This window comes from Tachypleus tridentatus, chromosome 1, assembly GCF_004210375.1.
Source record: "Tachypleus tridentatus isolate NWPU-2018 chromosome 1, ASM421037v1, whole genome shotgun sequence".
In the NCBI taxonomy this organism is placed as follows: domain Eukaryota; kingdom Metazoa; phylum Arthropoda; class Merostomata; order Xiphosura; family Limulidae; genus Tachypleus; species Tachypleus tridentatus.
In genome coordinates, this window is record NC_134825.1 from 98,243,194 (window position 1) to 98,258,804 (window position 15,611).

Consider the following 15,611-nt stretch of genomic DNA (forward strand, 5'->3'; position numbering starts at 1 on the left):
ACAGTAATCTCGGTTTGTAGATCTCTATCCCATAGGAGATAGAGATAACCGGGGATGCTCAGAAAGATAGACTTTCTCTTCGCCCCGCTCATGAATTTAGAATACGGTAAGGCTACCCGAAGAAAAAAAAATTAAAAAATCGTGACCAAAAAACGAACTGATTGCGAACTCAAAGCAAGCAAAGAAGACGAAAAACCGGCGACCTAACACCAGACACCCAAGCTGAGTGAGTGATACCACAAAACCAACGACCGATGCGTGACTTAGGGTCCATCAGGGCGGCTGGGATCTATAGATCCAATGCCAGAATTTAGATGTGGGGGAAACGGGAGAACTCCGAGAAAATCCACTTTCACTAGCTAGTGCCAGTTTAGTTCACAACATAAGAGTGGGGGTCGCACTAGGAGAAGGAAGGGGCCGCTAGCCTTTTCCTAAACTTTTGAAATCCATCGAGAGGTAGTGAGTCCACTGCACTGTGCGAAACTCCCGGTTCGGGGTCTAGAACTGGCCCGGGTAGATTCTCTGGATATTCTTCAGTCGTCTGGAAAAATTCGTGTATATTTATCTAACTTGAAGTGACTCACAACATAAGAGTGGGGAGTCGCACGGGGAGATAAAAGGGACCGTATCACGGTGAAGTCCTCACCCTTTCAATAACTTGTTAAAGCCAAAGATAGGTGTTAAGTCTTGTGTACTGTGTGGCGAAACTCCAGATTGGGATTCTGGGACTTGCATAGGTAAATTCTCCGGGTATTCTTTAGTCGACTTGGAAAATTTATGTCTTCTAATATATTTTAGTTTGAGTGGCTTGAGGGATTTCCAGTTTAAGAAATAACTCATTCGTTCGTTCTTCTAAGGCTATTTCGATGAAAGGGTGTACTGAATTCTATAGAATGCAACATTTAAAATTAATAACAACCAATATTTTATATCCATTATTTGTTAAAACAAACGAATTAACTTGAAAAAACTATACAAGTTCTGAGAAAAACAGTGCAACTCCTTAAAAATTACCTCAATTGCAGTGTTTCCTTTGCATGATGGGATAATATTACTACTCGAAGATTTAGCAGTGTAGTTAGGCATAGACTGTCACTGTAACTTGGATTGGATTGTTATGTTCATGTGTGTGGTCATTGTAATTCTTTTCCAAAGAAGTTTATAGAGATTCACGTTGTTAATAACAGTTTTTATATGTTATTATTATTGTCCAGCTCTTGCATTTGGTTTCGAACCTGAAGGTTGAAAAAAGATGCAATGGTTATGGTAAAGTTCAATGAACCAGTAACGCAAAATTATCAAAATAAACTTATTCATATTTTCTTTTTAACAGTATGTCTAATTTCAACTTTGACATCGTGATTTTACTTTTTATATTATGGAATCATGGGTAATACAATATTAATTTATAAATTAAATTATGATAAACTGAATTCAGATTTAAAATATAGTATATTAAAAATAGAAAATTTGAGGTTGATTTCTTGTGCTTTGAATTAATTATTTCTATTATATTGTAGAAATTTATCGATTCCAAATCGCATTTTAAACTGAAAAACTTTAAAAAAGTTAAATACATAGAAACCTGACTCTTAAAACAGGCACGGCAGGGCCAGGTGGGTTAAGGCGTTCGACTGGTAATCGTGGGGACGCGGGTGCGAGTCGCGGTCGCACCAAACATGTTCACCCTTTCAGCCGTGGGGGCGTTATAATGTAATGGTAAGTTCCACTATTCGTTGGTAAAAGAGTAACCCAAGTCATTACCACCCACCGCCAACTCGAGCTACTCTTTTACCAACGAATAGTGGGATTGACTGTCACATTTTTACGACCCAAAGATGAAAGAGCGAGCATGTTTGGTGTAATGGGGATTCGAACCTGCGACCCTCAGATTACGGGTAAAGTGTCTTAACCACCTGGCGTGCCAGCCCGAGACTAAAAAAACGCTCTCTCGTGAACAAAGGTCTTTTACTAACGTTACAGACATTCATAACACAACTTAGTCTGCAACTACTGATTCAGGAGGCTTCCTAACATCTAATGTGCCTTGGCTACATGAGTAAATGATATCTCTGAGAATTTATCTTAACGAAAAGGAATCATATATGAATTAGATGTGCTGAAATATTTTGGCACCTGACAAGTTTAGGACTGTATCAGGAAGTCTTTATGGAGCTCCCAGGACATTGCCAGTCAGTGCATAGCAGCCCATTCTCTTGTCCAGACATCTTGTTAACAGTGGACAGAAAATTACACAGTGATTTCTGTTAGCCAGAGTTACCCTGGCAGGTGAGACAATGGGCATCCACGGGTGATCCATGAGGAGAAATACTTTTCAATACACAAAGCTTTTCCATAATATTTACAGCAGCTCATAACAACTGGAGCTATGCAAGGCTGTATGACCAGTCACCACAATTAACCCGTCACCCTAAAATTTCAAACCAGGGACCAAGAGTCCATTTGAGTGTTGAAGTCCCTGTGAGTAGCTATCATCAAGAGCCAATAAAAACGTTTCTTGACACCATTTGGAATTACGAGATAGGCTTTAGTCTGGTATGCAAGGCCCTTTGAGTGAGACCAACTAGATCATGACCCCAATGTTCGAGGTCACAGAAAAAGATCTACATTGGTTTGTGAGATGTTTCAGGAATGTTACTGCCTAATATTGGTGAACTTTGGAGAATGATGTGCAATGCCTGGTCATGAGATGAGTTTAGATGATCGAGTTCTTGACATAACTTAATACCAGAATGAAGAGTACAAGTTAAATTACCAATTCAGCCTAGTAAAGAATTCAGTAATCCATTGGGCCAAGTTCACTGCTAATAATAATATTGTCACAAAGGGTCTAGCTACTTATGCAAATACTGGGGCATACCCAGCAATGGCCTCTGCAGATCGTAAGAACATATTGATTGATAAATTAAATGAGGGAGTTTCCAGTGAGCTTAAGTGACATTAGTTAAAAATATGGTACATGTTTTGAAGAGATACACCCTTGTGCAAATTAATTGAAACAAGACGGAAAATTACGATTTTTTTCAATTTTTTGCGTTTTATTTCTGAGAATCCAAAAATTACTCACAAATTAATACATGATATGACCACCTTTATTTTTCAGAGGATCATTAATCTGCTTTGGCATCGAGTCCACGAGATGACTGCAATCTTTACTAATTTTTGGATCGCGGTACCACTCCTCAATTATGGTCTCAATTAGCTTATCTTTTCCCCGAAGTCTTTCTTTACAAGTCGCCCAAAAAATTTCAATAGGATTTATGTCCAGAGTTTTCAGGCCAGTCCAGCACCTTTATTCGCGTTGTAGTCATAACATTCTTCACAAGTTTCGATGTGTGGCACGAAGCCAGATCTTGCTGAAAAATGCCAGATCCATCTGGAAATCTCTTTTTTCAATTCTGGAACGACTCTTCTCTGCAAAACTTCGATGTATTGTGGTCCTCGCATCATACCTTCTTCGATAAGTAAGCCTCTGACACCATAGTAGCTGAAAAAGCCCCAAAACATCTTCTTCAAAGGATTTTTACGAACTGATTGATGTGAGATTCCCGAAGTTTCTCACCTGGAGATCTGCAAACATGCGGACTTCTTTGACCCTGTACGAAGAAATGATTCTCGTCACTGAATAACACCTTCCTCCATTGTTCTCGCGTCCAGTTCTTGTATTTCAGACCCCATTGATACCGTTTTTTCTTCATTGAGTTGGTAAAAAGTTTTTTGACTGGTCTCCTTGCCCTTCTAACGCAATTTCGAATGAGGTAATATTCCTCAAAATTTCGTCATATATCCCAAAAATAGATCGACAGAAATGCAAAACACAACTAATGACACCGTGTGAAAAAATGACTATTAAAGGAAATCTAGTTCAGCGAGCCTACACCGGCCGCCATGCTGAAAATATTGTAAAATGACCATTTGTTTCAATTAATTTGCACAAGAGTGTAACTTCAAATTAGCTATCTGAAAGAAAAAAGCCCATAGCAGCAACTGTTGCAGAAATACTTCCGATAGAAGGCGTGACTGAGACAGCAGCTCCAATATAGTTAGTTAAATCCAGTTGGAAAAGAAAACAACTAGCCACCTAAACATGATGGAAATGCAAGGTAAACACACTGGTCTCCAATGGATAGTAGAGCTATGCAAGCATTCTTATGGTGTACATGCTGCAGCAAGGTCCATCCACAATAATGTGTAGCTGGAGCAAGGTCAGACCAGGGGTATGACAAACACAAGAATACATAAAACAACAAGGTCTGCTAATGGGATACATAATGCAGCCACAGGCAATTACTCTGCCTAGACATCATCCAGGAGAAGAATAGCAAAGCATTTTTTTTTTTATAAAGCACTAGCAACAGCACTGCCTATACTTTGTAGCATAACAAAAAGAGCAGTGCTGTTGTCTCAAGCTAATGGCTAAGGAGATGTCTGCCAACCATCATCATCAGTACTCTACCAAACATCAAAGTAGGATAGGGTATAATTACCGGTTATTAAATTAGCAGGTTCAGGATGAAAATAACAAGTGATAGATGCTGTGGCAAATGTTCCAAAAACTCTGAGCTCAAATCAAGCACAATAGACAAATTGCATGAAAGTGTTTAATAGTTAGTCCATCTCTGACAGAACTGTATGGAGTTTGATTGTTTTTACTGAACTTCATGCAAAGTTACACAAAGGCTATTTGTGTTAGCCATCCATAATTTCTCAGTGTAAGATTAGAGGGAAGGCAGCTAGTCACCACCACCAACTCTTGGGCTACTCTTTTACCAACAAATAGTAGGATTGACCATCATATTATAATGCTCCCATAGCTGACAGGGTGAGCATGTTTGTTGTGACAGGGTTTTGAACCCATGATCCTTAAATTACAAGTCAAGCATCCTAACAACCTGGCCATTCTTGGCTGCAGAGTTTGATATATGCAAATAAAGGTGCAAGGACAAGAGAGTGAGTTCCTTTTAAACACATAATCAGCAAGGACTCCAGTGGACATCATGAGAAACTACCATTACATCTAGTGGATACCAACTTCATTTTTGCAAATCACAACATACTAGCCATTATACATAGAGCAAAATGTACAACTTAGTCTAAGATGTGTTGCACACAGAATGTAAGTGATAATTTCTGATCTAGATTAGGCATCCTTGGGATGAGCATACTGTAGTGTTTATCAGTTTGATTTGTTCATAACCATTCAGCTGATGTTTCATGCAAAAGTCAACCAATGCAGCTCTAATTGAGCACAAAAAACAGTGGACTACACATATATATAGCAAAGGGAATAATAGTATCTTCATACCTCTGTGTACATAAGTGGTGTTCTGTGAGTTAATTCATACAAGGTGGAATGTGTCAGTGCCTTGTAATGTGGTTATAAAATCCACACATCAAATACATTTTTTTTCGAAATTTTAAAGGGAAAAAAAGTAACATTAGCTTGAAAATGGATGCAATTACAAAGTTGCTTTGTAATTATGAGCAATCAGCTATTCAGTTAGATGCTGAAATGATTAGAGGTATCAAAGTCAAAGTAACTGTCCTAGCTGTAACACTCGGGTTGCATCTGACACACTAAGATCAAGAGCAAATATGAAACTTCCAATATAACTGAAGGTACTAGTCTTAACAACTGTGAGGAAAACCTCAAGTGAACCTGGTACTTTACTTTTAACTCTTAAATGGCAGCCATCATAAACTGTTGCTGTTACCTACAACATTCCTGATGTTTAAGGGTTAATCTCCTAATTTTGTACCTACCATCAAGGGATTAATATTTACCTCAGGGTCAAGAATGCTGCTACTGGCTTCTCTTATTAAAAGAGGTAAACAAAAGCAAGAGAACATTTTAAAGTTCAGATGTTTCATAGTCTTCAACAAATATCATTCCATTAACATCTATTTAGAGTCCAAACCTGATACTAAAATCATATCTACCATTAATATATCTATTAAGTTCTTGTTTTTAGTTTTAACATTACCAGGTAGCTACTTCACAAAAGCCCTTTGTGTTTTCCTGACTTCTTTTTTAACCAAATACTCAACTCTCTTGCAGCTTGCAAATCATCCATATTGTCAATTTTAATATCTTTGAAATTTACATGCATTTATTCTTTATTTTCTCCTATCTGTATTTTGTAAGTCAATTAGATTTTATCCTTCTTGCCATTTTTCTTTTTAAGAATATGCTTATCTTTAGTTATAAAGTTTTGAACATTTACCAAATCCATTTAACATCACCTTTTATCTTATTATTATAAATTCCTAATAAAAAATCTATCACTGGACCTAAAAATCAACTTTCTGAGAACTAGAAACTAAAATTGGATTTATCTCAACATCCAAAAAAACAAACAAACTCAAATTATATAATAACAACTCTTTTCTTAGTGTACCCCTTACTTCACCTCTTGGAACCATATTTTTATTGGAGGTTAACCATAAATCTAAACCCCTGTAACCCAAGCACTTTTGAAAGGTGGATTCCCAGTCTGCCCTTGAAGAAAAAATGTTTGTTTGTTTGTTTGGAATTTCACGCAAAGCTACACAAAGGCTATATGCGCTAACCATCCCAAATTTAGCAGTGTACGACTAGAGAGAAGGCAGCTAGTCATCACCACCAACTCTTGAGCTACTCTTTTACAAATGAATAGTTGGATTGACTGTCACATTATAACATCCCAATAGCTGAAAGGGTAAGCATGTTTAGTGTGATGGGGATTTGAACCCGTGACCCTTGGATTATGAGTTGAGTACCTTAACCACCTGGCCCATGAAGAAAAAAGATCTACCTTTTGAAAATGCTCGAGTTACAGGGTTTTTATCATTTTGTGTCAAAACTTATTGAACCTGTGTTTTTCTGAGATCATAAATACATCTAAAATGGTATCCATCCTGGTTGGTTCACTGACCATTAGGTACTTCTGCTTATTTGTAGTTAAGGATAAAACTACACAAAAGGTTATCTGTGCTACACCCACCATGGGTACCAAAATCAAGTTTTAGTCTTGTATGCCCACAGACATATGGCCATGCCATTAGGGGCAGTAGGTATTTAAAAAAAAAAAATCCTGAATTGCTTCAGGAAACCTCTCTTCCTCACAATTTGACTCTATACAATCCCAGTCAGTGTCTGAAACTAGTCTTTTGTAATTCTTTCATTACTCATTGGGTATATGTATCTAAGTTCTTTCATAAGTTAGCAGAAAAAAGGGTTAAAGTGGAATTTTTCTGGTACATAATATATTTTTTTGAATGAACTTAATGTCATGATTTTAAATTTATGTCACTGTATTAGTTAGATGTATTTGTTATACTTATTTTAATATTTAGTTTGAAAATTTGTTGGATGCTGTTACATACAAATTGTATTTACTTTCCTCAGCCTGATGAGACTTTTTGAAAAGGGTAAAGTTTTGGTAACTGGAAGTGTGCAGTATCCTTTTATTTCTATTTAATATAGAAATAAAATACTTTATACTGAATATTCTACTTCATAGCACATGTATATGTAACAGTTCGAAGTTCACACATAGTTGGCATATGATTAAAGCAATAATTTCTGTCTCCTTGTAATATTTTAATATTTATCCTACACTAATAAATTTTCCTGCATGTACAGATTTAACGTAATGGAAAGTCAAGAAAGCCATTAGCTTTATTTTATTGTAGCTGTCTTTGTTATTCCCCGATAGATAATACTTATTCTACCCACAGTGGATACTGTTTCAATACTGCAAATTATGCGCAAGGAGTTGAAGCAGTGTCCCTCAATGGTAGTTCAAATGGTACCCAAAAGTTGTGATCTCACCTATATTGGAATGAAAATGACAAGTAACATGGATATTGTTCATCTCTCTGGGCAAATACTACACTTCTTTTGAACTAAGAATGTTGAATTTAGACAGTCTGGAACATGATCTTGGAGGGCAAACACTTTAAAGAGAGAATCCAATAAAAGTAATGGTCAATTACTACATTAAAAACACAGTGTTTGCACTTCAGATCTTTTGAAATTAAAATTTTGTTTCATATTTCACTTTTTGTCTGGTGTCATTACCCATCCAATAACAAAACTAATTTATTTTGAGACTTAGCAATCAATATCGTGATTGAATCTACTGTTACTAAAAAGACTTATACCACAGTGTATCACATTGTTGTAGCTTACATGCAACTCAGTGATTCCTTACTGTAAGATTAAATAGAATTCTGTTATGTAGTTAGACTGAAAAACGTGTAAAATTGTTACATATTTTAAAGTACTGTGACATCTTTAGATACATTTTTCACATCAACATAAAAGTAGTAGTGATGTAGTTTTCCCCCCATTTCCTGGGTCACTCTCTTGACCCCTGGCATTAATGTGTACATTTCTTTTATTGTTCTTTTTTTATTATATTTATAACAAAGAAGACAGGATTAATCTTCTTCTAGGGTGGTCAACAAGTGGAAAGTTAAAATTCATGTGTGGTAGAAACTGCAATATTAAAGATGATGAAGAAGAGATTAAGGTTAATACTTTAAAAATCGTGGTTGAATATAAGAATATTTATATGTATTTTGTTGTAGGTTGGCAGTATAAAATCAGATAGCCAAATGATTCATTGCTACCTTTTAAAAATGAAATTATCAAATTAAGCTAATGATAAAGTGTACAAATATTTTAAAATAATGCACTAAATGGGAGTATGTATATTAATATCATAATTAATTCACAAGAAAACAAAATGACTAGAATACAGTAATTCACAGTTGCATACAATTTGCAATAACTGACATTTTGGCCATAATTTCAATAATATCTTACATATTTAAGTCAGTCAAAACTCAAGCAGTGAGCTAACAATGCAAATAATTTTCAGAAAATACTTTATACACCTACATAACATTTAATGACAACAAATTGCCTGTTGATTCATCAATGTTGTCTTACACACTTCAAAAACAAACAAATTTGAATCCAGCGCTGATCATTAGATATTAATCATGTCTTCAGTTACATTAACTGTATCCATCACATTTGAAAACAACTCATTCCAAAAGGCAATCACTATACTGAAAAAGAAAAAACTGCTGAAGCTAGAGATGATTCCTTCCTGCCAAAAGTTATATTCCTATTCCTTTATCGCCTATAAATATGAGAAAAATATGATACCCTAATATCATGAATTTCTTTAATAACCTTGAATATCTAACACCTAATGTTGCCTTTTTTTTTTTTATTCAAAGAAAACAATGTTGAAGATCGTAACCTATCCTTGTATGGCAATCTTTTAATCCCAAGTATCATCCTAGTGGCCCTCTTCTGAACATTTGAGACAATTCAATTAATATATTGTGTTAGTTTATAACAAAACACTTAAAGACAACAAAATTACTTGACAAAAAAGAAGCCTCAAAGCTAACCCTTATTACTCAAATATATAACAAACCTCACCCTTAAATTTAATGCTTCCATTATATCCAAAGGCAACCCATTCTATATGCCAACTATCCTGTTATAATAATAAAACTGTCTTAATCAATAATCCCTTTAGGCTAAAATTCAAATCTGTTTTCTTTAGTCCAACCATTCTTAGCATTAAGTACAAAATAAAACATGAAGGAATCCTCAACAGCTGCAGCACTTGAAATTCTTTTAGACAAGATTACATTAATCTGAAAACATTAGTTTTCTTTTAATTAGCTGTATTTTTGTGTGCTAGCAATAACAAGTGTGAGACTTGCATACACCCTACTTGATTTTATTATTCGTCATGAACTCAATCAGCCTACCTTCATATTTAAATTATTTTAGGCAGGATAAGAGTAAATTAATCTACAGTTAAACATATCTATCAAATAGGTTTGATCTCCTGAGTCCCACGCTTTCAGATCAGATGAGAGATGATGGAATTATGAGCTAAAAGTTTGTACATGAAAAAACATGCAATAAAAAACTCATGGTCATTCTATGATCTACAGCTAAAGATCATGCATCAATATCATTAGTTCTCTTAGCAATCCTAAGCATATTAATCAGAACCCTTCTTTTTTTTTCCATGAGAAAATTTCATTGAACTTAAACTGTCCTTGTATGACAATTTTTCCATCCTAGGTGTCACCCTAATGGCTCACCTCTGAATTATTTTCAATAATTCAATGCTCCTTTTTTTCTCCTCCAAGGTAAGGAGCCCAAGAATGAACACAATACTATAAATGTGATCTGTATAACAAAAATATAATAACATCTGAATTGTATTCAGTCTTTCTGTAGATACAATCTAAAATCCTAATTGCTCTACCATTAGCAACAACACACTCCTTCTGATTGCTTAAGAGTGATCAACCAGAAAATGTATGCCAGTTTGGAATTATAACTGGTGATACCAGAGAAAGGCAAAGGTATGTTCATGTTAACTAGAAAAAATTATTTCTTAACATTTTGTCCACAGAATGTATTATAAATGAATAGTTGCCACAACATTGAAACCTCAGTACTGTTAATTGTGTTAGGTTTTCATACTAGCTGTAAATACTGTAGTGTATAGAAATGTGAACTGGGCCTCTGAGGAATGATGAAGTTACTACTGGTTATTATGGGATGACCAAGCTGCTAAAAGTTTCTTTTTCTTCACTAAAGAAGATGTGTAAAGTATCCCAGATTCTGAGAAATTAACAGTGGGAAATATGAGAGAAATACATGACCTTAATATTTGCCTTGAATTGTTAAAGATAAATTGATAGTTTAAAATATTGTAAGGCTCCTGGGCTTTATAACATTTTTTCTGAGGTGTTAAAAAGAGGTTAAAAATTACATACGCAAGCCCTTACTATTATTACACACATTTTTAAGAGAGTTGATAAGTATTGTTCATTATAGGCAAATTAGTCTTACCTCTATGATGGTAAAATTTCTGGAGAGACTGACTGAAGTTTACAATTTTGTTAAACAGTCAGTATAGTTTCATAGGGGGTCAAATCTTCCTTCAGATATTTTTTTTGGTCTTAAAATAAATCACTTTTCATTATGATGAGAATAAACGTGCAGATTTAGTATACATGGATTTCTGGAAAGCTTTTGACAAAGTGCCACAAACAAAAGAAGACATAACTTATCTCTGCACATCTCTGTGAATATTCTGGATGAATTAGCTCCATGGATTAATGTTTGGTTACAAGAAAGAAAGAAAGGGTTTGTAATAAATTAATGGAGTTCCATCACACTAAAGTTACAAGTACCTTGAGGCTCTATACTGAATCTCAATCTTTTTAATATACATTAATAATATTGATGAAGAACTTGTCAGATTTGCTGATAGTTAACTTTTGGTGTAATTAAGAAGGAAAATGTTCTTGTTTTACCAAGAGAATTTTAACCACCTGGCAAGTCAGATAAATTAATGGCATTTAATTATGCCTAATGTAAGTGTATTTCCTTAATATAATTTCCACCTTATTTAGAATCAACTCAATAGTAAGACAAGGATCATTGTGTTTTAATTATGTCTCTTATGCCTTTCAGAGAGTATGTTGTTGTTAGTGGGAAAAAGATAGGATTTTGGGTTGTGTCTACAGGAATATTCAATATGAGACCATAATCATTTCTTTCTACAAATCCTTGTTTAAGTCTCCTTTCAAGAATTGTGTTCAGTCTTGGGTTGCTTACTTTACAAAGAATGCTGGACTGCTGGAAAGAGTTCAAAGAAGAGCTACTAAGAATTTAGAAATGGAAGGGGCTGTCATATGAGAGAAGATTAAGATTTTTAAAATTAGTTTGTTATGAGAAAAGATGGGTTACATGAGATCAGCTCAAAATGTTCAAAATTATAAAGGGAATATACATTATTGATGAATTTTCTTTCCTTCATGTTTAATGGTAAGGATGATAGGGATGCAAATTTTAGAACTGATAGGATAAAAGACTTCTGCAAATGAGGCAATTTTATTTTTTAAACAACATAGTCATACATGAGGAAAAGAGCAGGGAATGCTTAATAAATACTTTAAAACTTCAAGGTTGGATAAAGGTAAATGGGTGTTTGATAACATGAATGGGACAGCCACAGAAGTCTTCTGCTGTTCCTCCAGTGTTAAGCTAAATACAACACTTTCTGGTACACTAATAATATTTCTTTCTTTCTTTAGAAATTCAAATTTTATTCTCAGTCACTACAACCACAAAATTTAAGATAATGAAATACTTACTACAAGGTAATTATCAATAACCTAGTTCATATAAGTCAATTATCAATAACTTTGCTCATGTACCACTCCTGAATAACAAAAATATAAATTTCCTACAGCTATTAAGTTTAAAAACAAATAGTCCATAATTTATACTTTTCAGCTGATTTCATGGTAAAAATAGTTACAATATTTTAAATTCAATAATTATTCATCATTTTTTGCTCATCTAATGAATTAACTTATATTTTGTTTTTGAAAAATTATCATAAGTACAACAAAATATAATTAAAGAACTGGCATACAGATATGCTCACCACATAATCTGTATCATGTGAGCATATTGTTGTTTCAGGACAGCATGTAACGTTGAAGAACATTTGGAATAACAAACAAGCCATCTGAAGTCTGACCATTTTCTATAATGGCTGCAATTAGAGTAGGAATAGAAACAACAGTTCCATGAATCAAGTGCAAAAACCCATTTGGTTTACCTTTAAAACAATGTTTTATCATCAATCTTTTACTAACATAGTCATTATTTCTAATAATACTAGCACATAATACATAATCATTTAATGCTGGTGCCCACACTTCAAATTCTACACGTAAACTCTCTGCCATGCCAAGATTTTTTGATGCAAGTTTCTTAACTCTGAAAGGTAGATTAATCAAACTATAACAGTGTTGAAGAAGGGTTAGTAACTTTTCAAAATTTTCTTTTTCATTATTTTCCTCACATGCAATGAAGAAATGAATTTCTGTTCTTTGTGGAACTGAAAACAAACCTGGAATTGTTAACTGTTGAGGATTTAATGAGTGATAACACCTTCCAACAGAGAAAAATGTTAAAGGTAGTGAAGTTTTTTCCACATTGCATCTTGTGATATATGCAGTCATGGATTCAAAACTTGCTCCACCAGTCAAAAATGACATGGCACCCTTTTGTTCAGATATCAAAATAGATGACTCAAAGCTATTTCCACATCCTTCTACAATGGCACTTTTAACAATATCTGGACAACTGATTTCCGTCAAACCAGCATCTGCCAGGTGATAGCTGAAAAAGTAAACAAGTGCAAATTCAAGTAAAGCAGCATTTCTTGTTAAATAATAAGAACATGGACTAACATTTGAGAACTGAATATCAACTGGTGACAGCTGAAGGTGGCTTCTACAAGCTTTGAGACTTTGAATACAGTTGTCTTTATTATTGGAACAAAATGTGCCAATTATTTCATCATTTTGTAGTGGAGTGTCTGGATGAATGTTATTAGGAATTGATAGTAATACTGGCATAGCATCATCTTCATAATCCCATATCTTCTCAGTAACATGTTTAATTTCTTCCCTCACCTTCCTTCCTTCCATTTTCAAATTCTCCTTTTCTTCTGAAGTTATATGGTTTGTTTTGGAGAACTCTGTTAATGTTTGGCTAATATTTTCTTTCACTCTAAGCAAGTCTTGTTGTTTTTTCTTAAGGGAAACTATTTGTTTTAGAGTGTCAGTGAGGTCCGGAAGTTTAGCACCTCTTAATTCACTCATTTCCTGCAAATTATCCCAGTTTTTTAAGTAAAAATCAAGATCCAGGTTAGGTGAAACTACTGGAAATATTTTTGTACCATAACGTCCAGAAATATACAAGGTAGATGGAGTGAATGCTTTGTAATAATATGAAACATGCGAAAATTTCATGTGCATTAACGATCTAAGCTTGGGTACAAAACACAAAAGATGTCGAGGTCCTATAATTTTCATAGTAATTTTGATATTAGCTAACGTTGTTTGATTGGAATGAGTCAAAAGTTAGTTGAGCTTTTTAGAAATAACTAAACGTTAAGTCTTTACAAACGCTATTACATTCGAGTCATTTTCGTTGTCAAAATTAAGGTAGAATACAGTAATTTATCTTTGACACACAAGTTAGGACAAAAATTTAAATCTAGCTTACTGACGATCGTGTTTACTTACTAAAGTTTTTGCCTAGGCCTAGTTGGAGCTATATACAGAACAACACTAAACTATTTGTGCTATGCCTATCACTTACATCAAAACTTAACTTTCAGCGTTATATAACTTCAGATGTATGGCTGACCCACTAGGGAGCAACAATAAACAAATATAAAATAAACCAGTTATACCAACAAGCAGGAAACAGACTAGCAATCAATATACCATTCGCTTAGATTGGTTGTTTATTGATATTACTACCCTAAATACTATGCTTCCAAAAGAATGAAAGAAGCTATATCATACACACATAACTTCATTTCCCATATTGAAACAATGGTTGGTATATTGAAATGTTATAGCCAGATACTTATATGTCTACAAAAGTAAATAAAATAACGACCTAATCTTCACAATGTATTTTTAATAACTCAATATTTCGCTATTACAGTATCGTCACGAATTATCGATATCCTACACATTCACTTATTCAGTTGAAGCGAAATCGGAACACTGATGACAGTATTTCAGTTTGGTTCACTGTATAAATGAACTCGTAGCATATTAATAGCTCCTGAAGAAACTGTAATAGCAAAATATTAAACTAATCAAGAACATTCTGGAGATATATGACGTTAATATTTTTTGATTTACATTAAAAATACATAACACTAGGTAGGTTCTACAATAAACAAAATTAAATGTTCTAATTCCCAATGGTAAGCCGGAAGTCTTATAGGGCTCAAAATCGGGTTTCGATACCCGTTGTGGGCACAGCACAAATGAGCACCTCATGGAAATATTTTCGGGGGGTTGGGAGAATAAAACATGCTTGTAGGGGACAAACTTACTTTATAAGTCAACAGACTAAAATAATATACGTTATATATGTTTTAATGCAAACACAAATCTACAATTTAAATAAAAATTACTAGAAATACTTCGTTTAACTGCAATATTAAATTTACATCATAATATGCGCAATATGTTTTGAAATATAAGAGGGGCAATTGTTCTTTTATACCTACCTGTGGACGTCTATACGAGTCCATTGTGCATCTTTATGCTTAACAAAAAATAAACAAATCGAAAAGAAAAGAAAACGTTTGCTGAGATCAAATTGTTATTTCGATTACCACAACAAACATTTTCTATTATTGTTATGTTTCATATATTTGGTTTCTAGACTGATTAACAAGATTATCACGTCTAGTGAAATATATAACCAGTGGTTGTCAACGTTTTAAGCACAACAACATGGAAACCGATTTTAATGAAAATGATACACTTATGCAAAAGTACATATGACCTTTTGTGAAAAAATCTGTATGTTATGGAGAAAAATAGATATCATGTACGGATTCCGCATACAGAAATTACTACAGAATATGTAAATATTTCAAGACAATAAAAGCATCGCAGGCTTGTGTAAACAAATGAAATTATATATCTGTAGATTGTTTCAAATG

At 34.0% G+C, this 15,611-nt stretch overlaps 1 protein-coding gene across 1 annotated transcript; it reads right to left on the reverse strand.

Annotated features, from left to right (window-relative positions):
* Window positions 1–8,673: 8,673 nt before the first annotated feature.
* Slimp (Seryl-tRNA synthetase-like insect mitochondrial protein) lies at window positions 8,674–14,700 on the reverse strand. Its single transcript, XM_076514165.1, has 2 exons — window positions 12,510–14,700; window positions 8,674–9,155 (listed from the first exon to the last, which is right to left on the reverse strand). Exon 1 carries the CDS (start codon window positions 13,948–13,950, stop codon window positions 12,544–12,546), a length of 1,407 nt encoding a protein of 468 aa, XP_076370280.1. The 5' UTR covers window positions 13,951–14,700; the 3' UTR covers window positions 8,674–9,155; window positions 12,510–12,543.
* Window positions 14,701–15,611: the final 911 nt, after the last annotated feature.

Bases quoted from the DNA above. Each gene is read 5' to 3' on its own strand.
- Slimp (XM_076514165.1), bottom strand. From the start codon at position 13,950: ATGAAAATTATAGGACCTCGACATCTTTTGTGTTTTGTACCCAAGCTT.